Source organism: Watersipora subatra, chromosome 1 (genome assembly GCF_963576615.1).
Source record: "Watersipora subatra chromosome 1, tzWatSuba1.1, whole genome shotgun sequence".
In the NCBI taxonomy this organism is placed as follows: Eukaryota; Metazoa; Bryozoa; class Gymnolaemata; order Cheilostomatida; family Watersiporidae; genus Watersipora; species Watersipora subatra.
The window spans coordinates 22,462,881-22,488,931 of record NC_088708.1 but is presented as its reverse complement, the minus strand read 5'-3'; the positions used below and the strand labels follow the sequence as shown (position 1 = coordinate 22,488,931).

Sequence of the window (26,051 nt, the reverse complement as noted above, 5' to 3'; positions counted from 1 at the left end):
GAGAGCGGGTTACAGCAGAAAGGGTGTCTCTGGGTAATTGAATAGCATTATCTCATAGCGATATAAAAAGCGTACATTGTCTATCAAGACAGGGGGTATTCCTTTCCAATAATTTGCGTATGATATACGCGGGTTAACCTTTTCTATAGCCCTTATACTTTGATTCCTCACACGTTCCATCACGGGGTGGGGGTCTATCACACCGGCTTCTTTGAATATATATTCCGTTTCACTGGCAAGGTTCTCAAATAGCACTGTAATAATTACATGTTTAAATAGAGAACATGTAATAGAAGGCATCACTGGGAATTAACGCAATTTTTAAATACAAGACAGCCTAAGAATAGCTAAATGGCCAGTGAGCAAAGGTTATGTAATTGACGTTCAGCAGCTATTGATTGCATCTCCCTCCATGTTTCTAGAATTCTCAAGGGGCTTATAAACAAGTCTCCTTGCTGGGTATGTTCTGTGTACTTTATTGATTCAATTTCCTGCCAGTTTACACAAATTTGCCGACTTCATTTCATGAAATGGTGACCAGGGGCCAGTCAAGCGTGATACTGCGTACACCAATGGCAGCAATTCTAAATATTAAACTCTTCATTGAGCTTCAAGAAGATGTTTTTAAGTGAAACTAGCTTCTTGATTATCTACCTCTTCTCGGGGTGGAAATTGTCTGGTTGCCATACACCGTGTTTATGTCAACAGGTGTCAGAGAATGGGGTTTATCGTAGTTTACCACTTTTACCATCTTTTTGGCTCAGTAATTAGTAATACGGTACTCTACCACTTTTTTAGCTGATAAGCTGTAGACCTAGATATCTGTAGACCCAAATCTAGGACATTTTTAATACGGGGAGGAGGGGCATTTGCTTGTATCGATAAAAGTGCTAAGACTATCCTTTATTAAATACTCAAATTTAATGTAATTGTTCAACACTCCTTAACTTAACTTCTTTTTTAAAAATCTGGCTGTAGGTAAATTCATAGCTTTCATTATTTAATAGTTTATCATTTTTAGCATTGGTTACGATAACTGTTTTCCATTTTTTAAATTTGTCCATCGCAGCTAACTCAGCCATAGTGTACTAAGTTATATTATACCGTTTATTGCTTACCAACGTAGTTATATGGATAGTCACAAATTCCACATCTCTTATAGCTCGTCTCAACATGACCATAGTACTCCGTTCGCTCCTCGACCATCATGTCAATAACACATTCTAGAAATGTCTGGAAAGTCACATGCGTGCTTCTTCTTGAGCAGGCCTCACCAAAATTCAGCTTGCATAGATCTAATGAAATTTTTAATACAGTTTGAGTTGTGCAAGTATGGACTTTTGATTCTGTAGCAGCCCATGTACATTTGTTAAAAATACCTTGTTCTTTACAATTGCACATGTGTCTAATCAGCTTAGTTAAATATGCATAATAATATATGTCAACCGCTGTGACTAGCAGTAATTCCCAAAAAAATACTGTTATTTGTTCAGTGTGTATTTAATATGATTGCATTTAAGACTCAGCAATAGTTTTAGATTAAAAACTAACTACTTGTCATGTTAGACACACTACATTAGTTCTGCGTTCTGTACTGTTTATTATGTTGTCTACTCTACATTATTACTATTTTTGTCTACCCTACATTATTACTATTCTTGCCTACCCTACATTATTACTATTCTTGTCTACTCTACATTATTACTATTCTTGTTTACTCTACATTATCGCTATTCTTGTCTACGCTACATTATTACTATTCTTATCTATTCTACATTATTACTATTCTTGTTTACTCTACATTATTACTATTCTTGCCTGCGCTACATTATTACTATTCTTGTCTATTCTACATTTTTATTATTCTTGTCTACCCTACATTATTACTATTCTTATCTATTCTACATATTACTATTCTTGCCTGCGCTACATTATTACTTTTTTGTCTATCCTACACTATAACGATTCTCAAATTAATTTTTGTATTTAGCTGCAAATATTATTTGTGGATGACTTTGTTAAAGAAATAGAAGTTCATTTACTTAAAAGTGTAATTCATATCAAATATGTTTTTAAAAAATATCCAATTCTACAACTACTTACGTAAGGATCCAGTTTGCTCACATTTCTCTCGATACACGCTGACTAGGCGTTGCCAAGGATTTCTTGATACGGTGAACACTGTGTAGCTATCTTTAGAAAGTTGTTTCTGTAATATCATTAAATGATCAGGATGAACTGCTGAACAGCACACAAGCAAATAAAATCAATAAATAATAATTTAATTAAATATTTTCAACTATTTTAACTAACCCGTCGACTTAAATTAATTTAGTGATGTTTATATCATGGGAACATATTGCCTTTGAACTAATAAAATGGCACTCGCCTATATCACATCTGTAAAAATATTAAATTCTAAAAGAGGTTCTAAAATTTACTTAGACAAACTAAGTGTCACTGCTACTGCTTGCTGAACAGCTAAAGGATAAACAAAAAGGTGTTGTTACAAAATTAAATACACATACAATACTTTACGCTGTCAATCCCAATGTCTAATTAATCTGCCTGTCTTAGATTCTATATGAACTCAACATACATACATTTTATATATACATATATTTACTGCTGAAGTAAATAATTATTTGATGGTAGGAAATATTGCATTCTTAAAACTGACAGTAGTTGAAAGCTAAGAATAAACTTTAGTATACTAAGTATAAACTACATATTTATACATATATATATTGTATATAGATTGTATATGTATGCTTTTATTTTTAAAAGACAACAGTGACAATGTTTAGAGAGTTCCTAAAACGTTGTTAGCAAATTAGCGATTCTTAACATTTTTTAATGCGATACTAGTAACGCCTGACTGAATTTAACCTAAACAGTTCTGAGTTTGAGTGTGAGAGATGTGTCTATGAATTAATATAGTCTTCTGAAGAAGCAATATTAGTTCATCATTAATCATTAGACGAGTCAGAATTTGGTGTATTATTCTATTTTCATTGATTGAATAAATTATTACAAGGGCAATCTTTGTGCAAGTTAAGTTTTCAAGTAAGTTAAGCATGTAATATCACAAATAACTAAAATATTCTTTATTTATGACTGAATAGAATAAACCATAAACTAGACTATTGAAAAAAGACTTTCAGCAGCATGCTAATAGTAAATGTTGCTGATTGTCATTTTTTAAAATGCGAGAAAAATAGTCATTGTAGGTATTTTTAAAAATATAAATCTGTATAAAAAGGTTGGCATCGCATCTCGCCATGCAGGACAGAAAGCAGTAGGTTTTACAAAGTCGTTTAAACAAAAATATCAGTGGAATGCCTTCGTGTAACAAATATTACTAACATAGTTCTGCACTGGCACTCCAACAGTTCCCTGTGTGGACCAACCGCAAGTCCAACTGCACTTTGTTTTAAGGAATGTCGGAACAGTAGCATTTCTAAAGAGTTTAATGATATCAAGAGTATTGATTTCACAACCACCTGAGAGCAATTCTTACATAAGGGTAGGACATACATGTAGTGCTAAGACTGAAAAGGGCTCAGTTAAGCAAAGGTGGGCGATAACGAGTTTAATATTTTCGTCTTGCTTAGTAAAATAAAATGCGAACCCGCCCTTGATTTACATCCTGGTGCAGAAGTAGTCGCAATTACTTCTATCATATTTTGACCCCAAGAAATTTGTTCAAAGAATTGTAGCCTTACAGCAAACTGAATACCAATAAATCTTGAAATAAATAAATGGATGATAAATAGCAAATATGGACTACTAATAAGTACATGTAAATATCGATTAGTAAATGAAGTATTTAAAAAAATATTGAAACGTCGGGTGTTATATTTTTTGCCACTGAAGATCTATACTCGAACTAACCGGACTACTCCAGAAGTCGTGAAGGTACAATGATGATAACGAATTGTTTCTCTTAGGTTGATGTGGAAGGCTACGAGCAGGTAATTTATTAAGCGGCGTCCAAGCATGCTTCATAAATGTGGATCCTGTCTTTGGCACCCAGCACATTGCTAAGTTCAGTTTTCTATTAGTCAGTACTCTCTAAACAAATATTTTAAATAAATATTACATAAGTTATAAGCGAAATAATAGTGTAGCAAGTGAATTACACAATATCTCAATAAAAATAATAGAAAAAAGTTAAGGAAGACTATGCAATAATTATTTAGTTTCAGACAAATAATTATGTCTCTGTAATTGGCTCTCAGCATTTATAGGTCACGTTGCAACGCATTAAACTATCATTTTATTTTAATACATAAATTCTTTGATATTAAAGACGAAGTGAGTTTTATATGCAGTATATACAACATGTACAGTATATACAACGTATATAGTATATACAACATATATAGTATATACAACATGTACAGTACATAAAACATGTACACTATATATAACATGTACAGTATATACAACATGTACACTATATACAACATGTACAGTACATTAAAACATGTACAGTGTATACAACATGTACAGTACATAAAACATGTACACTATATACAACATGTACAGTATGTACAACATGTACAGTATATACAACATATACACTATATACAACATGTACAGCATAGTATATACAACATGCATTGTCTTACCTTCATTGTAAACTGTTTGCTATTATTCTGAGTGCCGTACTTAGAAAGCGACGCATTATATATGAATTCATGATACTGTGAGCACCTTTCTCTAAAATAAAGTAACATTTCTAAGGATCACCTCATGAAACACAAAAGCAGTTTTATAACTCTTGATAGCTGCTTGAGGATTTACGGCCGTAGTTCTCTATGGTCCTCAATCATACTGAGGGCAAAATGGTACTATTAATAGTCACTTATAAATAACTGTAAAAGATATTAACCTGAATCTATGTTTTAGCTCTAGCAATTTATACTTTTATTTTCTGACCCCAATAACTTGGTCACAAAGTGTAATATGAAGAAAGAGTGACAAAAAATTTGCTGAACATTATTAATATGTGCATCGAGAGATTATTTTAGCAATCTCTTGTTTATTGTTGTATGCGGTACATGTAACATAGGCTGTAAGATGGCTTTATAAAACGTTTTGGTTAGCAGCATTGCTCCTCAAATCAATAAACATTTCTAAAAAAAGATTTGTATTTCAGTTCATGCGGTACAGAAACATTTCCAGTGGTCTCCTTCATATTCAGTGATTGCTCTCTATCACAGCGCTCAAGCCAAGCCAACTTCTGTCAGCATAACGGTTTCTTAACAATGCTATTTGCAGAACTTTCAGTCTAAGTCCTACAGTTGCGTGCACAATACCAATTTATATAATGTGCAGGACTTTAACCACAGTCTCCTTTTCCAGCAATTAATGAGAATGCTAACTGTCATATAAACTATTTATAAAAATTATTAACAAAAACTATTTACAAAAAATGATTATTTAAAAGGGGTTATTTTTGAACACCATTGTTTGAAAAACAGAATTCATATCCACAACTACCTTGATGTTTCAGTGCCTTTTTATTGTGTGAGATGGTAGCTAAAACTTTTTTATTTTTAATGCACTCCTGCTGTCAAGTCAAACAAACAAAACAAAAATATAACTACCCTTACTGTAATAAGTATACAGCATTTAAGTTGTAAATATATTATATATTGTCAGAATAACAATATGCAGATAAATTTTAATAATTGCCCTAGAAGAGTATATAATAGCCATTTAGCGTTAACGATTGACACTGTTTTAATAGCCACAGCGTCAATTTAATGTTAATAAATATGTTAGTGTTATATATGTTATATATTAACACTAACATATTAATTAGTGTTACCATTATTAACACGTAATTAATATTTTATGAATTTAATTTTAATAATGTTGTTATTAAAATTAACAATATGACAATTGTTAATGTTAATAACAATGTATCTACGGATTCATTAATATGTGACACACAAAACAGAATTGCCAACAGACTGAAAATGAGTCTGAAAGAACTAGATGCCGCATTACTATTGCCGAAAAAACATTTTACTCCGATATACATGAACTGGCAAGGTACCAATCCATCAATTTGCTACAAATTTAAAACACTGTTTAAATCTTTTTTAATATAATTTTTAAAATCATGGTTTGTCATGAAACCTTGTAATGCTTAGCTAAAAGATACGGGTAACTCGGTGTAATCTGCTAATAGCTGTCTGTTTCTATTCGAGCTATATACTAGAGCATTTCTAAGGACACCTTACGCAATATCCTTTATAATCTGCTTGTTTGCGGACATCAATAAATGCAAAAAGGGCTGAGAGTAAGGTATTGTTTAGTGTGCTTACGTAAAGGAAAATATTTTTCTCTGAGAAATATTCCCGTTGGAAGATGTCAATTAGTGCAAATTCTTACACACCTCATATTCGCTATTACTGTCTTCACTACGCCTCACGATAATCTCAAATATGCGTCCCATCTTGGATAGAAAATACAAAAAGCAGCAACAGCTGAGTACCAGACACCTCAAGAATATTCAAGTACCACGGTTTTGTGAGCAAAAGATTAGTGGCTGTCGGCAGTGCAGCACGCACCAACTCATTCTCTGACCTACATGTTCTCATTGCAAAGTCCTTGGAGCTTTTGAACACGCCTATTGACGACACACCTGTTTTCCAGTCTAAAGCCATCCAGGTGTTGCAAGAGCAAATGCACTCACGCATTCCCATTCGGTCAGCTTATACAAAAATAAAATTTCTGCTTTTCATACCATAGCTAAAAAATTTTACAAAAGAAAAAACTCGCACTACAAATTAACAAAGTTGTTACCTGATTCGATGTATCCTCGTCTCTAACACGCGTTTGATATCAGTCTTCCCAACCCAGTCAGCTACATAGTGCTGACAGAGATGTTGTTTGCCGATGCTGCCAGGACATCGAAACAGCTGACTGCTAGGTTGTCCATTTATTAGTCTATTAAATTCACTAAATCGCTTGTCTAAAAACAGGTAGCAATGTCTAAAATATTTCTCTGAATAACAGCTGACCGTCACTATCACACTAGTAGCAAGGCTGCTAAATCTAAACTAACACTGTGATACCAACTATCACTTCACATACTGTAAATGAGCGCTGCACTGAACTTCTTTTAGAGCATATTTATATGGTCACATAGACAACTTGAGTGTGAAAAAATTGTAAAAAAGTGCAACTTCCTGCATAATTTTTCATGTTATTTTAGGAACATTTGAATGTCTGTGTGAGCCGAAAACCTGAGCTCCTTCCATTTCGGCTGCCGAAAAATGAACACAATTTAATTTTTAACTGGTTCTTTGTCTGTGCAATCTGCAGATACTTCATTTGACTATATCTGCTGAGGCACCGCTACTTGTATACTGATTAATAGTCATCTCTGAGTTTCCTCTGCTTTCAGAGCTATTTCTTACTTGCAATGCTTTTATACACGATATAATTAAAATTGTTAAAAATTTTCAAACGAAATGTAATGATTATGATTAACTTAAAACCAGTTTTTAATTAGACTAATTTTATACAAATACTTAATGGTAATATAAAACTTTTATATTTAAATTATATATATATATTTTTTATATTAGTATTTTTTAAAGTCCTGTTAAAATTTAATTATTTACATGTTTCAAGCACAAATTAGCACAAATTGATAGACCGGTGATATATGCTGCAATAATTTAATTAATAGAATGCATCTTTAGAATATTTTTGAACAAATATTTTTGTATTATATTAATTGTGAATGAAGAGTGAACACAAATAATGCTATACGCTAGTTTTATATTCACATAATAAAAATTATTTTTTTGTAACTTAATTAGTATGTCATATTTTGGTATATTTCTCATCTGAAATTTACATATCAGTGTGCTGTATCTAAATACCAGAAATTATAGCAAAGTATATCAAAATTATTCTCATTATGATTATATTATTATATTATTATTAATATAATTATTATTCTCATTTTATTGCAAAATATACAAAAATTTTGGCAATTTTTTTCCTAATGTTGAAAATTTGTTTAATTGCAGAGTAAAAGGTTGCTATGACAGTTTTAAGATATGATAACATAAGAGCTATAGCAAGCCTAGCAAAATAGCTTTATAGCAGACTCGAGTTTTTTAAACGCTTATTTGTGATATCGGACTCTACCTACTGTCGTGTGTGTACATGGTGCTTCCGTTACTAATTCTCTCCACTTCTGGAACATGTGAATAATGAGAGGAGACTGACGGCTGCTCTATCTTCATAACAGTCAGAACCAGCCCTGAAAGGAATGGAGCTTATATTCAGTGTGCTACACAGAATAGATGTGAAAGTTTTTTACCCAAATTTAAATAAAATATATACCACTCAACATAATTAAAAAACTATAATTTAAAATAATACATTAATTGTTATGTATCGTAGATTTTTAACTTTTCTGACCAACTATAAAAAATGCTGCTTTTCTAAACGTAAGCTGCTAAAACATAATTTAAAGGAAGCATTACAATGAAAACATTTTATCTTTATAAATCACTAGTACGCTGAGAGTCCCGTGCGCTGTGAGAAATCATCATGTGTAATAACTATGTGTACAAGTATTTCACATTGTAGCAAGGTTGTTGAGTGGTGCAAATGGTAGCTCGCATGGCTGGAAATCCAAAGATTTGGGTGTGATTCCTGCATAGAGCAATTTTTTTCATAACGCTCTTAAAATGGCTTCAATCATGGTTTCGAACAGACACGGCTCTTATTATAGTAAATATTTATAGCGAGCACATTTCTATGCTTAACACACATGCTTTGGCTTCAAACTTGTGTACATTCCTCAAATTAGCTACTTTTGTGTAGTAAAAAACTCTGATTTGCGAGTTATGACATCTACTAAAAGTTGTACTGATGAGAGGCAAGAAGGCAGCCCTGGCGACACTGATGTGGTGCAAGTTTACTTCTGATGCGTGTGAGCATTCAGCTCGGCTCACATGCATTTGACAGCTCTGCCAATAGCACGATACTAAAGGTCTATAGAGAGAAAATGTCTGTCAATGACCATAATGTCAATGCAGTGGATCAATAGACATTGTTCTGTCTCCGATAAGTGGCGCACCATTGACTCTTCATGTCTCATGAGTAACTACATGCCGGTGTCTGACTACTGGGGTTACACTATGCACTCAGCTAAAAGCACCTGCCATTGCTGTCATAGAGCATATAGTATAAGGCAATTTATGATATATTAGTATTATGTATAAGTGAAACATCAATAAAAACTGTAGACTCAAAATATACTACTAGAACAAGTTATGGACTAGGTGAAAGCACAGGAGCATGTGGGTAGCCATTCTGTATAGCATTCTACGGTCATCGAAGTTCCAAAAGGTTTCTTTTGTAACATAATAATATGTAATAGAATGTAGAACACTTACTTGAGTTTGTTTGAAAAACAATCAAGGTGCTGCACATGATTGTCATAACTACCAGACTTAGTAGATACAAGTGTTGCTTTCGGCACATTCTAGAACTATTTGCGGTCTCCTGCAAACAAATAATATATTTTAGAATATAAATATATCATTATGTGATGTCTGCATGCTGGTTAGCTTTTCCAATGTTAATAGTGAATCTAAAGTGGATATTATTTATTTGATGAAGTATATGAATGCATTTACGATATACATTTCATGCTTGACGATGGCAGTTGTTAAAATTGGTCTACCGCTGCATCTCTTTTAGAGACTGGTCTATGATTAGAGGAGTTATAGAAAATTGACTCTAGCATTTTAGAGACTGGTCTATGATTAGAGGGGTTATAGAAAATTGACTCTAGCGCTAACAAATGCATAAGTTCAGTACTTGTTAAAAGTTTAACAGTACCTTTATATGTTACTGCATTGTTGCAGCACCCTTTACAGTGCGTTTTAATAAATTTTTCTATCACAATAATTAATTCAAATGTTTAATGTAAGTCGATTTATAGCCATATTCTAGTGTCAAGCATTAGCAATTAAAAATAACCACTTGATTTGAAATGCCGTCTCATTCAGACAAGCTATTTTCAGGATAGATACACCTAATATTTGTTAGGACTTACCATCGTGTCACATGCTGCTAATCCTGGTTTTGTTTCATTTTATTCGGTGTACTGAATCGAGTGCTTGAGTTGTGCTCACTGCCGCAGTGTTCCCTTTCGTTATGCAAGTTCTGTACACACTGCGCAATTCATCGGAGTGTCCAAACATTTGTATGGGTAGCGCGATCAATATCATATGAGTTGAGCATGCTGAAAAGAATTGAGTTTCTACGGCTCTGCATAGATTGTATGAACTAATGGGCAGTAGACACACAATCTGATATGCTATTCTGCATTCCTAATATCTGTTGCAGGAATTATAACATAGAGCTTTATATTATAAATTATAATTAAAACTTTTAATATGCAAATTAAGACCTAATAGCTCACTGCAAAACTATATATTATGGTGACCTTATGGTGACCTTATGGTGACCTATCATGAATATCTGCCTGCTGTAGGATCTTTCGGTGATCATCAGCCACAATATTGGAAGTTGTCTTCTTATAATACTTGGTGGTTACTAGGATCTTCACTCGATGTATTTATAGGCTAAGATAAATCTACACTTACCATTTATAGTTTAGTGCTATATATGTTACCAATAAGCCGTACAAACATTAATGAGCGTACCATAAATCTCATCTATGTACTATGTTTAATCTATTCTACTTAGTTCTTTACTAAGTTGCTTTGCATACGTACCCCATCCACTAATTGTATCTTATACTCATTTAGAAGTTAATCATGTTTTTTCATTTTAGTGTCAGTGAGGTACAAAATTCTGTATTCTCATGCTAACCTCAATAAATATTATATACAAACGAACGATAAGTGACAAAGACTACCACAATAGCAAATGCATTCAAGATGAATTCGAAATGATTCAGCTCAGTCTCCCAACTAAATTTTCTTTACTTACCTTTTCATTACTTGAAGGCTAACTAACTAAATTACTCTTCAACGTTTACTCTAAACATCTCAGAGTTTTTTGACTAAAACAGTTTTATTAAGACAAAACACACACAGAATAAAAACTGCTTTAATTTGTTTGAGTAGCCATATTGAAGTCTGAAACGATAGGAACTCATAAATATTAAGCTTAATACTTGTACAATATTTTAAAATTAAAATATTTTATTTTAAATGATTCAGAAGGGAAACATTGAACTTGTAAACAATACTCTTATCATCTTAAAAATCGTAACTACAACAAAATCCTGCATTGGGCAATTAATAATAGAATCCATTTCTCCTGAGAATATTTATCTATATAAGATTAGGCATGTTGCAAAGTTGGGACAATAACTCTATGAAGAGGTAACAGGATATCGGAAAACTATTGTTGCAATTAGCATTAAAATGTTTCAACATAGTATGAGTGTAGGCGTTTAATAAATAGAGTAGGTGACATTTACATTCAGAGGTATAGGAGTTTGTAGAGGTAATATATTAACTATAGAGGTGTAGGAGTTTATAGAGGTAATATATTAACTATAGAGGTGTAGGAGTTTATATAGGTAATATATTAACTACAGAGGTGTAGGAGTTTATAGAGGTAATATATTAACTACAGAGGTGTAGGAGTTTGTAGAGGTAATATATTAACTATAGAGGTGTAGTAGTTTGTAGAGGTAATATATTAACTACAGAGGTGTAGGAGTTTATAGAGGTAATATATTAACTATAGAGGTGTAAGAGTTTATAGAGGTAATATATTAACTATAGAGGTGTAGGAGTTTGTAGAGGTAATATATTAACTACAGAGGTGTAGGAGTTTATAGAGGTAATATATTAACTATAGAGGTGTAGGAGTTTGTAGAGGTAATATATTAACTACAGAGGTGTAGGAGTTTATAGAGGTAATATATTAACTACAGAGGTGTAGGAGTTTGTAGAGGTAATATATTAACTATAGAGGTGTAGTAGTTTGTAGAGGTAATATATTAACTATAGAGGTGTAGGAGTTTATAGAGGTAATATATTAACTACAGAGGTGTAGGAGTTTGTAGAGGTAATATATTAACTATAGAGGTGTAGGAGTTTATAGAGGTAATATATTAACTACAGAGGTGTAGGAGTTTATAGAGGTAATATATTAACTATAGAGGTGTAGTAGTTTGTAGAGATAATATATTAACTATAGAGGTGTAGGAGTTTGTAGAGGTAATATATTAACTATAGAGGTGTAGGAGTTTATAGAGGTAATATATTAACTACAGAGGTGTAGGAGTTTGTAGAGGTAATATATTAACTATAGAGGTGTAGTAGTTTGTAGAGGTAATATATTAACTATAGAGGTGTAGTAGTTTGTAGAGGTAATATATTAACTATAGAGGTGTAGGAGTTTATAGAGGTAATATATTAACTATAGAGGTGTAGGAGTTTATAGAGGTAATATATTAACTACAGAGGTGTAAGAGTTTATAGAGGTAATATATTAACTACAGAGGTGTAAGAGTTTATAGAGGTAATATATTAACTATAGAGGTGTAGTAGTTTGTAGAGGTAATATATTAACTATAGAGGTGTAGGAGTTTATAGAGGTAATATATTAACTACAGAGGTGTAAGAGTTTATAGAGGTAATATATTAACTACAGAGGTGTAGGAGCTTATAGAGGTAATATATTAACTACAGAGGTTTTGGAATTTATATAGGTAATATATTAACTACAGAGGTGTAGGAGTTTGTAGAGGTAATATATTAACTACAGAGGTGTAAGAGTTTATAGAGGTAATATATTAACTACAGAGGTGTAGGAGTTTGTAGAGGTAATATATTAACTATAGAGGTGTAGGAGTTTATATAGGTAATATATTAAATACAGAGGTGTAGGAGTTTGTAGAGGTAATATATTAACTATAGAGGTGTAGTAGTTTGTAGAGGTAATATATTAACTATAGAGGTGTAGTAGTTTGTAGAGGTAATATATTAACTATAGAGGTGTAGGAGTTTATAGAGGTAATATATTAACTACAGAGGTGTAAGAGTTTATAGAGGTAATATATTAACTACAGAGGTGTAGGAGCTTATAGAGGTAATATATTAACTACAGAGGTTTTGGAATTTATATAGGTAATATATTAACTACAGAGGTGTAGGAGTTTGTAGAGGTAATATATTAACTACAGAGGTGTAAGAGTTTATAGAGGTAATATATTAACTACAGAGGTGTAGGAGTTTGTAGAGGTAATATATTAACTATAGAGGTGTAGGAGTTTATATAGGTAATATATTAACTACAGAGGTGTAGGAGTTTATATAGGTAATATATTAACTACAGAGGTTTTGGAATTTATATAGGTAATATATTAACTACAGAGGTGTAGGAGTTTATAGAGGTAATATATTAACTACAGAGGTGTAGGAGTTTATATAGGTAATATATTAACTACAGAGGTGTAGGAGTTTGTAGAGGTAATATATTAACTGCAATGGTGTAGGAGTTTGTAGAGGTAATATATTAACTATAGAGGTGCAAGAGTTTGTGGAGGCAATAAATTAATTACGAGAGAGTAAGAACAGGTATATTTAACAGCATTATAGAATCGAGATATGGCATGAGGACATTTCGATCGCCCAACCATATAAAACAGATAATGATATATAATGAAATACATCTAAATAAAATTTGAATTAGTAATTGGATAGAAATATATATATATATACATATGTAGCTATATACATTGATGTTTCACAAAAAGCTTCTGGAATGGTTTAATTTCATTTGTAGCATCAAGCATTGGGAATAATAGCAGCATAAAATGAAAAATGCAAAACTGATTGTAAGGTAAAAAAACACTACAGCAAACAGGCTTGTAGTAATGTCAGTATTCTTGATTAATCTATAAAACTATAGAACTGTTTCTTCACAAAAGTGCAAGTTATATAAAAGCACCAGCCTATCATGCCATAATGAGATCTGTGCACAGGTGATTTTAGGCAAAATTGCTCTAAATAAATATTGATTACGGTTTAGAAAATAGCAGAACCTGTGAATATCTAGGATATTATAATCCGCTTAGAGATCTGAGCCGGCAACCATGATCCGCCACAAATCTCACAGCACATCTTCATACGAATCAATATTTGCAAAAACTACATTCAATTCATGTCTTTGCTGACGTGTCTCGTTTGACCTCTATCCAGTGGCCATCTACGAGTTTAAATCTAAAGGCAATGCCATCCTTGAAGAGAGAAGTCAGAGGTTGAGGGTGCTTTAGAAGGCAAAGTAAGGAGGCGCGCAGACTAGCCACAAAATGTGGAGGTTCCTGCTCAGGGCTGGTAGAAAAATACTACAAGTGACAAGCATGAGTGAGATATTCATGATATGTGATAAATATCTATGTAACTGTAAGCGACTGATTTTGGCAGCTCATAACAAATTACATGCAATATTTTCCCAACACATGTAGTTTTGCTTTTTTAGATTTTTTATAGCCAAACTAACAAAACATCTTGAAAATAAGAGTGAACAATTTAATTTTGGTTATATGTGAATGTTGAGACAACTCAAAAATGAGAATTTGAACCGAAAATTAAAAAATATAACAACTGAAAGTAGTGTGAGTGTTGGTATGACAACTCCAAATTTAGTCGAGCCTCTGGTCACAAACTCAGTATCGGGTGATTTTGTCTTAATAAAGCCTGAAACTTCAGACCTTTGCTACATATCCACTTTGATCAGAGTAATAGTAACTTAGTCCACCACACTAAACTAAGGTTTTCATCACTAAGATATAACTATCAAAATAAGCCTTATATTGAAACATTACTTTAATTCATAACTGAGCAACGTAGTTGAAGTCCGTGAACAAGTCTCCAGTTTTAGTGAGGACGTGAGTAACAAGCGCTGTATTTCACATTTACAGAGGTGAAAATTATTTCAACCAATCACAGGCTAGGAGTGTGATGTACTACCTCTATTTATCTAGTGAAGTAAAATTGAATAAATATATTTTATTTGACTAGAAATTCCCCTGTCATACAGCTCCCGACCAAAGTGATATGGGAAAAAAGAAAGGGTACTGATGGTTGAGAAATGCAATATTAGCAGTCAAATGGCACTGCAGTGCAATAGAATTACTGCAATGGTAGCTGTAATGTACTGGGTGTGGGTGTTATTATGTTCAACAAACAGCAATAATGAAAGGAAAAGATTATATGTTTATATCTCTCCCCCTGCAATAGGAGAAATGCAATATTGGCCAATATTAGAAGTAAAATGCACTGATATTATTAGAATAACTAATATTATTAATATAGTAATACAGTAATAATAGAAAACCAATGCACAATTTTGTTTACATTTCAAAACGTCATAGCTAACAATATCAAGAAATTGTGATATTTATATAGATTTAAAAAAAATTTATTTAACAAAACTATTTAGAAAAAATAATAACAGTAACATATTGACCATTATCGATGTTGTTAGTGTGACTATAACACTTCAATAGTCATCCAAACTTATAATTAAATATTGTAATAATCTCATAAGAATCGTTAGAAAAAAATATCATCGTCATTTCCTTCGCTTTCACTGCTTTGGACATCAGTTAGAATAACAAAGTAGTCAAAAGTGTCCAAAATGTCAGTTACTTTGAAATCGGCAAAAAAGAAACGATTATATTTCGGTACTTCTACGTTAATTACAGAAACCTTCGGCAATTCGACAATTCTATAAACTTGTGAAATGTGCACATTATTTTTTCGTGAAATGCGCACGACTTAATGGTTCTATTCTCTGTCGTTTGGTGTTTCGTTTGCCAGTCTTAATTTTGATAAAATTAAGGCTTGGCAAGTTTTCATAACGATTTGCGGTCAAATTAATCTGTCTATTTGTGTATAATCCGATCAGATGGGTAAGTTTTAAGATATTGTCGACAATTTACAAAGACTTGGTAACATATTTAAATAGGCTTATATGTGTTTTGTATTGTTATTATACTTAAACGACTCCATTGAAAAATGGTTAAATTTGTTGATGAGATTTCGGTACAAGGGTTTGCGACGTTGTTGATGAATAATTTTCGTGAGTTGTGTGCACATGCATTTATCATAAAACTCTCAAACATTCGCTCCGCTCGTGTTTGGTCGTGGGATTAAATACAAATACATAATTATATATTTTACTTTTATTTTTCATAATTAACAACAATCAATCATACAACACAAAAGATCTGGTTTGGGTCAGTTTTTAGGTGTGAATCAGATTGGAACCCGAATCGGCTTTTATTTTTTAGATCGGAGCATCACTTGTCACAATTAGCAACTTGTTGTTATTTACCAAACCCCCTGGAAGCATACCTCACCTCCTGGCAGCATAACAAACCTTCTGGCAGCAGTTTTGCACACATGAAGCGATATCATTGCCATTTAAAATAGCAATGTAATACATACTGTAAGCTTAACTTGGAAATCAGTGACTAATCAGAAGTGAGCTTAAAAAACGTCTAAGGACTGACATGATGGCCACTATTGGCCCATATTTTATGGTTTGTCCTTGATAAAAACAACAATTTTACAATCTAAATGAGTGAAATGGCCGTGTAAAATTGATTTTCACCTTTGCAAGCTTTTAGACAATTATAAATTTTAATGGCATAATTTCTTGTTCTTGGTGATATATCTTTCAAACAACTTGTTTTTAAAGGTGTATGATGGATACCAGCAAATCTTTTTCATATTTTGACACAGAGTTAAACAAACAGACTGATAGAACTGCTTTCTTGAGAAGCATCACAATACATCACACAGCAATATACATCACACAAATATTTTTTGAATCGGGAGATATAATTAACATAACACATTTAAGACTAGTTTGTGGTAAGCTGAAGAGAGACCAAATATAAACATTTAAAATTTGTGAATCTAAAGCTACCTTGAGCAGAGTTTCATCCGACTGTTTAAGCCATAGATCTATTTTTTTGAGAGGCTGGTAGTCAAAGGGCTCTATAAACATCTCACGGGTTGTATGATCCCAGCAGCTCACCATCTGAGAAGAGAATCAAGCATGACATGATATGCAAACTAAGTTTTCTTGTAACAAAAGTTTTTATAGTCAGGCCAAAAATATACCATAACTCGACAACCAGTACCATACTCTCTTGACCAAGATGGCGTATGAAATAATTTATACGCAGTAGAACTTATTTCAAGTCGATATAAAAGAAATCTACAATCAGAAACAAGAATCAATATCGCCAGTGAGTATATAAATTTAGCAATAAGTGTAATCACCTCTTTTGGACCGACAAAGTTGCGGCATGATTTTACATCTTGAAGTGGCCCTCTATCACTGCACTCTATCTTATGTACCTCCAGAGTGTTACAGTCAACTCCTGAAACAGAAAGCATATAAGACCTGAAAGGGCTAGCTCCTTTTATGATTGTAATCAAGAAAAAAAAATTATTTATAAGTGGTATATTTTAAATTTTACATAGAACACAGGCTAATGTGTAATGGAAATAGCTTAAATGCTCTGAAAGTTTTAAGCTATAATGTTTTGTTAGACTATGGTCTTTGCATATTACTGTTCACATTAAGGCTTTTTAAAGCTGTGCAGTTTTTTAGATAGATATACAGAGCTGGTGATTATTAGGAAAGAAACTTATATAATTGAAGAGTAATAATAAAAATATGTAGGTTGAGTTAGTCTAACCTTGACCTAGTGTAAATTGGAGTGAGTCAAGCTGGCTATTATCATTACCTCCTGACCTATGTATGGTCAAGTCCAACGCCCCGCACCTCTAACACCACGCACCTCCAACACCTCGCACATCCAACACCACGCACCTCCAACACAACACACTTCCAACACGACGCACCTCCAACCCCCCCACCTCCGACACGATGCACCTCCAACTCCCGCACCTCTAACACCACGCACCTCCAACCCCCGCACCTCTAACACCACGCACCTCCAACCCCCGCACCTCCAACACCACTCACCTTAAAGGCAGCTGTAAGGCACCCTGATAATAAAAACTGCTTTTTCTTTATTATCCCTTTAGGGTTTTTATACAATTTAGCTTTTGTTTAGTTTTTAAATTAGTATACAACTATATAAAAGCTACATAATATATAGTTTGAATTTATTGCAACGGCACATGTCATGACTTGAAGTTTTCATTTAGGAGTTATAACAGGTTTGTGGGCAGCAGACCAAATAAAACAAACTAATGTATTCTTACGACCATATTTGTTACAACATATGGCTGTTTAAACAAAAGAATCTGATCATAAATTGAATCAACTTCATATAAAGAAGTTGGACTGCACAAATATTTCAGCTCAAAACTTACCATTTAGGAATAGTAATTTACAGAAGCTTCCAGAAGCTTAATCACAACCACACCAACTCTGGCACCAATACACAAGCATACTTTAAAATTTCTAAAATATGCTGTCACTTATCTATACATATATATTTCTCAAAGTATGTCTGTATGTCGTATATCTGTCTGCATTCCGGCTATAGCTATTATTAGAATAGCCTAGCTGGGCAACAATGCTGATGCAATGTCCTTGCCTACCGGCATTTGAAGCTTACTAATTATCTTAGTGAAACTTTCCATTGGCAATGTGCCAGACCACTTGGCAATGGTCTGCCATTTGCTGGAGAGTTGCCTGCCAGCAAGTGGTAAGTAAATCTCATCAGTTCTCATTGTTTGTAAGCTGATTTTTAATACCCGGGCAACGCCGGGAGCACAGCTAGTTAGATTATAATCTAGAAAAAAATTAATGCTCAATCTAGAAATGAAATGGAGACACCCACACTATTGAAGGCAGTGTTGGGTTATGTAGTCTCCAAAGATATGTATAACCTTCATCTTGTCAAATACACAGCTTTTAAGGATTATAGCTCTTAAACGGATCCAGCAGGAAAATGTAACAAGGTTACCAAGAAAAAGTTAGCAAATGCAATAAATTGTAACCTCAAGGGTAGATTGTATCAAGGTAAATAGTCACTTTTAGACTTTCCAGAGAATTGTACAGACATAATTGGAAATATTCATTGATGTTAGTTATACACGTTTATTTCAGCCCTAAATCAAAAATATAGTCAAAGATCACTTCATTGTAGATGATATCATCAATCATGGTTACATCTTAATACTCTCAAAATATGTAAGAACAGACATGAATAGAAACTGAATTTTTTCACAATATTTCCCTGCAGAACATCTACAGACTTAATTTTTTTGTGAAAGAGAAAGGTGAGAAAGCTGAATTTTAGATAAAGGTGTAGACAATGGATCTGTTTAAGTTCTCTTACGCTGCACTTGCTTCCAACTAGTCAATAGGACAGGAGCTGGTTTGTGCTATATTATGGTTTGTGCTATACTATGGTTTGTGGTATATTATGGTTTGCGCTATATAATGATTTGTGCTATACCGGTATTCTGCAGCTACATAGATCCGAAAGCCTCGCTATCATACTCATGTAATGCTATACCATCCAATATCAGTAAATACCACAGAGTCTGTTATTTGTAATATGGTGAGGATATAACAAATTCTGCTAATAAGATTACTAAACAAGAGCAGATAATTTCCTAACCATAAGAAACCCCCAGAAAAGTGACCTTATTTCATTCATGTTTATTTCTCGTCACACTCACAGTACCTTACCTACCAAGCAAGATGTCACATCATACATTTAGATAATGAGAAACTCACCAGCCCCATAGAATATAGGATAGCAGATATCATCCTGATACCTGCTGTTTTGCTCTCCAATACACAAGGCTGTCAACTCTAGCAACTGCGAGCACTCACTCAGAGCATCTATAAATACATAGGCACCTATTCTATGAGAATAAACCCTCATGACAAGCGTGTAGCACACATAAATGCAGTTTATGTTAACAAAAACATGAATAGCCATGGATGTGTATTATGTGAGTATTGACATTTACAACAAATGAACAGCTATACTTGCGTATCTCTGACATAGTTCAAGACTACCTAAAAATCTGATAAATTCATTAAAGATTTATACCCTAGTACACTATACCTCTACACCTGAATACAGCTATATATAGTGCATTCAGATATCCATGTTTTCAATTTGTCATAGTTGAGTTCTCACCTAAAAGGTCCAAAGAGAGACTTTTAGAGGTTCCCTTTGGGTCAGAAAATCCTCCAAACAGGTAGAGCTTGTAACTACAAAAACAGAAAAAAATTGCCAGCTATTAGTTTATTCACAATATTAAGATGTCATCACAAGGCTAAGTTAAAACTATCTTATGGAAAAAATATGCATAACATTAGCAATAGCATACTTCTCATTCTGAAATTTAGATGGACAGTGCTTTTTCTTACACAGATATAATAAGAAATTGTCTAGTAAATATACAAGTCAAGCCTGGCCATTATAACTTCATCTGTCAGTGTTAGTTGAGGAACACATTTAAGCAATTTACCGGAGAGATGAAGACGGTGCTGAGGACGAGTCAATTGCTGCCACTCTGGTATCTAATGATGTCAGCAATTCCTGGACACCTTGCATCGTGTTGCAGCCATCAAAATGAGCTACGCCAACTACTCTCGATTCTACAACCCAGTACTGAGCTAATCAGTGAGCTATGAGCTAGGACTGCTTGGGAAACAGAGAAGATGTTGACTATTCTTTATTGCATCTAACCTCGAAAAGCACATAAGTCTCCAAGAGTACAAGTAGTAGTCCTAGTACAAGTAACAAAACATTGAAAACAGGTAACAAGCAACTGTACCTGGATGAATGAGTATTAGAATGTGGCAAGTGGTTGCGCTATCTGTGGCAATATACTCGATCTCTCCTGTAACACCAGACACTAGCAAATGGTTAATCATATCTATTTTTAACAAATTTCACTATAATACTGAAGCAAATAGCATACCAAATACCTCAATATTTCTTCTAAAAAACTTATTATTACTATAATACTAAAATTCAGATAACAAACTAAAACAGGCTGCAAAAGTAAAAATGGTGCACAGCATTGGCAACACTAGTTATGGTAGAAAGTTTTGTTAGCAGCTGTATAAATAAATAGAGACAATCTTTAATAGCATATCTTTAATAGAATTGGATAATTAATTTTTTGCGAGTCTATGACTATATATATTATTTTTGTAAATCCGAAGTGTGGTATGCTACTTCACAAAACAACTCTGCACACCTACTCAAGTAACAAAGTTTTAGTTTCTACAGTAGCATTCTTACGGCTATCAGTAAAGCTGTGATGGATATAAGACATACATCATTATACAAAAATTTTGTGTTTAGTCTGTCTCATATTCTTTGTCCAAGATTTTGGTTTGGTGGTTAAGAAAAACAAAACTTACCTTTCGATAAGGGGTCTATTATTCCGTACTCTCTTTGTGATACATATAGAACATTTCCATTTACTTCTTTTAAGAGCTTTTGTGACCAGTCTAAACCTAACTTCTACAGCAAATTACCAATATTTGTTGTAAAACAAAATCGATATTAAACATCACCTACACGTATGTTCAGATAAGTTCTTGCTGTGCAGTTAAATTGACGAAAAAATTGTTTACTAATAAATTAAAAAAAGTACTTCCAAAGCTATGAAGCACAATAATGAGGCTTTAGCTTAAAATATGCTATTCGAGACAGTTGGTTAAGAATTAAAAGATGTTTTACCGTTTGTAAGAGACAAATTTAATTTTCGTAAATAAAAAGTTAAACTTTGTACCTTCAAAGAATCTGGTAAGGGAATGTCATAGTCGGAAGAGCTTCTTAACAGTGATGCAACCTTGTCGAGTTCAGAACGAGAATTTTCCCAAAGCAGAGGCATCCTTCAAAAGGCTCCCTTCCGTGTGTTCTCAGAACACATCCATGTAGAGATTCCCCAGCCTTAGCACTGCACACGGATGGGTGAGGTGAAAGTGCAGCGGCAGTACGGGGAGAGGGACGAAAGTGCGCAGGAAGATCGGTGGGGTTACCCAGCGTCGTTTAAGCAATGTTACGTTACCGGAAATAAAAAAATTTCCAAAAGTTCCAAACAAACTTACGTGGCCGTATAAAGTTCTGTTGTAAATTGAGGTATTGAACCAGAAATACGATTTATGCACAGACGAAATCATCATTTCTAGCCTTTTTACATACCAAAAAAATTGTAAAGATTTTCAAATTTTATTCATGTAAAACACTAGCATCTTATTAGTAGTTCGTTAAGTTTACACCAGGCTAAAAACCCTGTGCCAACAGCTAGAGAATTTAAATATGCTCTAAAACTATCACTGTGGCACAGTATCTTAAACCGACCAAAACTTTGAACTATTTAGAAGATGAATTTATTAAGTACTTTAGATATTTATTGCTATCTACCATAAAAGTACCAACTGCAGAGCCTCAGCTCATAGATATAGCTCTGGCTTCACGTGAGGAAATCAGCGCAGCTGAAGAAGAGTCACTATATTACCTAGCTGGCTATTGTTTACAGAGTTTGCTAAAATTGAAGCAAGGATGTGAAGGTTGTTTCACCAGCTTATTAAACACATCTGGTGTTACACCTGCAGGTCAGGTTTTCTGCAATTAAAAAAGTTTAAAGAAGGTGCTTTGTGTGAAGTTTCTGGTGACACATTTGGTCTGTTCAAAAAGCGGGAGTCAGTCGTGAGAAGCTTTGAACCACATTTTAAGAATAACCATATAGGCACTTTGATAGCTTCTAGATGCATGAAGAATATTGATATGCTACGTGAACTGTCCACTTGTCATCCTATATTACAGAAACTAGTGAGAAAGTTTGTGAATGTTAGACTTTATATTTTATGTAAAAAACCTACCTCCACCTCACAGTCAGTGCCGCTAGGTAGCAAAAGCATGGCCATGCGAACACTAGCTCAGAATGTTAATCATAAAGTATTGTTAAAATTTGATGCTTTCTGTATTCTTATTGCACTTATGCTTGTTGGCTATTATAATATATATATATATATATTATAATATGTATATATGTTATAAACAAATGTAGGTCCATTGCATACAAAATCCTACGCTGGCATAGCTTGCTATAATACTAGTACAGCTTAGATCATTTGACTTGTTTATTCAAAGCTAATAATTTTTATTGTAACATGACTATGAAGGATTTTCTAGGTCATATAATATGCTTTTTTAGTATTCAGTTTTTATTATGGAAAGCTGTTCAATTTTTATGTTGTACTTCATACTTCTTGCACGTTTAATTAAAATCATTGTCCATAATAATTTTGGGGTTGTCCATTAATTTGCATAAAACAAGCCTGTTTATAATTTTTATAACTACTATATTAAGAACAAAAAAACTGGTAATTGATTGTATTATAAATATAATTATCATGTGAACACATTAAATTGTTTGTTTGAAGGCATAAAGTTGTGAAATTGCAAGTAAACACAATTTAGCTAAGACATTCTAGCACATATAATAAAACTTATTTACTTTGAAGTAGAAGAAAACTTGTAAATATGGAGTTGTCACCTTTATAACTGCTGTGTGAGTTGGAGCAAAACCTGAGCTTTCTTGTGGTATACTTGATAGTGCTTTAAGGTTACCCCAAGTAGTTTCATTGGCCGATAACCAAAAACAGGCAAGACTGGTCCATTGTAATCTATCTTATATCTATATATATATTTCTTAAAGTTTGTCATCGTTGTATATGTCCAGCTCTTGCTATAAAACCTTGCAATTATGAATCCGTAAAGCAGAAGATTTGATCTCAGAACCTCTGACTGCCTTACTAACTAAACCACATGAGCTTGATAGATTCGATAAATGTCGCTATATGGAAGCAAATAGGCTAGCGCTTTCGGTCATGGCGGAACGCCATGCAGAGGAGTAGCTCTTATTAGTAAGCTTACTCAAATTATCTATTGGCAATGTGCCAGGTTAATTACAATTGGCAGGCAACTCCCATTACCTCTCATTGTTTATAAGCTGATTTTTAATAACCGGGCAGCACTGGGTAGCACAGCTAGTTCTATATAAATGTAGGCAAGGCCGATGTTTGTTTGGAACTTTCGAAGTGTTTGTATAGGCTCCATTAATGGCGTAACTCTGCTTAAATGACGGTGGGGTTACCAGCCCTCTGTTTAGCAAGCACCTCACTCACCCCGTATATAACATAACAGTAAACATGGGTGACACTTCAAATACTAATCGCAAATAGTTGCATTTCAAAAGACATTTAATGGCTAAACGCACATGCAAACAATTATCGAGTACGTTTTAAACTAGCGATTGCTTATATACAAGCGATTGCTTCCTACGGCTATTTCAATAGCAAACTTTGAGCAATGGATATAGTTAAACGTAACAGGAATAACGTAGCCAAATTAACTACAAAAGTTTCCCCACTTAGAAAGCGCAAACGTGCAAAGAGCCAATCAACTTTTTATACTCCACACGTTCGGTTAAAAATCTGGTTGAAAATATAATAACTTTTACAAGTTTACTTTGTACGATTGTACTTACTATTGGGTATGAACTGAAACAGTCAAACCGATCATTAATTAGTCCCAAATTGTATCAAACACAGTAAATAATCTAAAAGAATATAGAAGTAGATTTTTGTTAGCGGACTAATTAAGGAGGTTGTCGGATACCTGACCCTCTGTTCAAAGAGATTGCACCTCCGAACTTTCTGCTGGTTTTAAAGGAAAAATACTGCTTCTGGGTCTTGAAAAGTAGAAATTGCCAGAGAGATACAACTGTCCTGCTGTTGCAAAGTAGCAACCCAGCTTCCTGAAGAGAACAGGCTCAATTGATGCAATCTAGGAAATTGCCAACCAAGTCACTTATTGAAGATGCCTGTTGATGCAATGAATGCTAGACCCATGTACAATGTAGTTCCATGTAGAAGGTTGCTAGCAAGTTACAGTAATGCTTGTAGAAAGATCTGGATAAGGTTGTAGTTTGTCTCACATAGATACATGCATACAGTAGTACGTAGGTACATTGTCTACCCTAGAGGTTGGGCCCTAGCAACTTGAAGAGGGTAAAGTGGGCATGTCAACTAGAGCTGTGTATGAGAGAACTGCTTGACCAATGGAAATGTATTTGGAGCTTGCTAGTTTCCAAGCAAGCCCACACCCACTAATTTTATATAGGGTACTATACGTGTAATCTTTGACGTAGAGACCACAACATTAACTAAGAAAAATAGTTTACATTTGCAGCAGCTCTAAAATTGATTGTTGTATTAGACATCATTTGAGAGAGGACACAATTCCCTACAGAGTGATGCAAATAATTTTTTATATTTAAGACAAGATAACCCTTTTTAAGATCAAGTCAAAGCGCAAGTCTTACCTAAATTGCCATGTGACTCAAATTCGGATAGGTTTTGTATCTGCAACCAGTTTCCAATTTGTGTTTTTAGAGGAATTATATGTTTTGATGTCTGTGTAAAAACCTTAGGCGCTGCTGCAAAACAGTCAACAGATATAACAACCAGGGTTGTGGTGAATGCACCAATAGCCTCCATTACATCAGTTTTATTGCCAGAGCTCTTCGAGGCTCGATAGATAAAACAACCTTGTGAATCCAGTTAGTCAGACTACAACGGAGGCAAATAAATAATTGCCTTCCTGGGTAAATATAGCTCTGGTGTAAATATATACAGTATTACATGTACAAAGCTAGTTGCAGCAGACAAGTAGGCACTAAAATTGTAGCAAGAGTTATCTACCCTTATATTTACCAAATGGAAGGCTATCTTAACTTGAATAATAGTACTGCAATATAAACATCACCAGACTGAGTCATTCCTAAGGTGGAAGCTACCTCCATCCTAAAAGCGCTGATGGTGACAAAGGCTACAGCGAATGAAAGCAAGCCTTCAAACCAACCACTCATATGGTAGGCCTAATCACAGCAGTATCATTTATTTCATTATCATTATATCATTTTATTGTCGCTTAATGGCATAATTTAAAAAACATTTCTACTTAGAATGAGATT

The 26,051-nt window shown here is 33.6% G+C and overlaps 2 protein-coding genes across 3 annotated transcripts; both read right to left on the bottom strand.

Moving 5' to 3' along the window:
• Positions 1-9: 9 nt before the first annotated feature.
• LOC137410602 (carbohydrate sulfotransferase 13-like) lies at positions 10-9,486 on the bottom strand. The gene is made up of 8 exons (XM_068096051.1): positions 9,441-9,486; positions 8,186-8,296; positions 6,823-6,991; positions 4,635-4,725; positions 3,895-4,074; positions 2,104-2,209; positions 1,119-1,295; positions 10-254 (listed from the first exon to the last, which is right to left on the bottom strand). The coding sequence occupies exons 1-8, from the start codon at positions 9,484-9,486 to the stop codon at positions 10-12; spliced, it is 1,125 nt and encodes a 374-aa protein (XP_067952152.1).
• Positions 9,487-13,599: 4,113 nt separating this feature from the next.
• LOC137407995 (protein N-terminal asparagine amidohydrolase-like) lies at positions 13,600-21,954 on the bottom strand. 2 transcript variants are annotated; one of them, XM_068094388.1, is made up of 9 exons: positions 21,801-21,954; positions 21,427-21,529; positions 20,832-20,912; positions 20,523-20,652; positions 20,189-20,262; positions 19,777-19,884; positions 17,334-17,434; positions 16,975-17,088; positions 13,600-14,383 (listed from the first exon to the last, which is right to left on the bottom strand). In XM_068094388.1, the coding sequence occupies exons 1-9, from the start codon at positions 21,900-21,902 to the stop codon at positions 14,198-14,200; spliced, it is 999 nt and encodes a 332-aa protein (XP_067950489.1). In that variant the 5' UTR covers positions 21,903-21,954; the 3' UTR covers positions 13,600-14,197. The 2 variants fall into 2 exon arrangements, with proteins under 2 accessions (XP_067950489.1, XP_067950496.1); XM_068094395.1 differs by having other exon boundaries at positions 20,832-20,897.
• Positions 21,955-26,051: the final 4,097 nt, after the last annotated feature.

Coding starts and splice junctions, on each gene's coding strand:
- LOC137407995 (XM_068094388.1), bottom strand. CDS start 21,902: ATGCCTCTGCTTTGGGAAAATTCTCGTTCTGAACTCGACAAGGTTGCA. Junction 21,530..21,800: donor CCTTACCAGATTCTTTGAAG/GTACAAAGTTTA, acceptor AATTTGCTGTAG/AAGTTAGGTTTAGACTGGTC. Junction 17,435..19,776: donor TCCTATATTCTATGGGGCTG/GTGAGTTTCTCA, acceptor TTTCTGTTTCAG/GAGTTGACTGTAACACTCTG.
- LOC137410602 (XM_068096051.1), bottom strand. CDS start 9,486: ATGACAATCATGTGCAGCACCTTGATTGTTTTTCAAACAAACTCAA. Junction 8,297..9,440: donor TGTTTTTCAAACAAACTCAA/GTAAGTGTTCTA, acceptor CATTCCTTTCAG/GGCTGGTTCTGACTGTTATG. Junction 4,075..4,634: donor GCAAACAGTTTACAATGAAG/GTAAGACAATGC, acceptor ATATTTGTTTAG/AGAGTACTGACTAATAGAAA.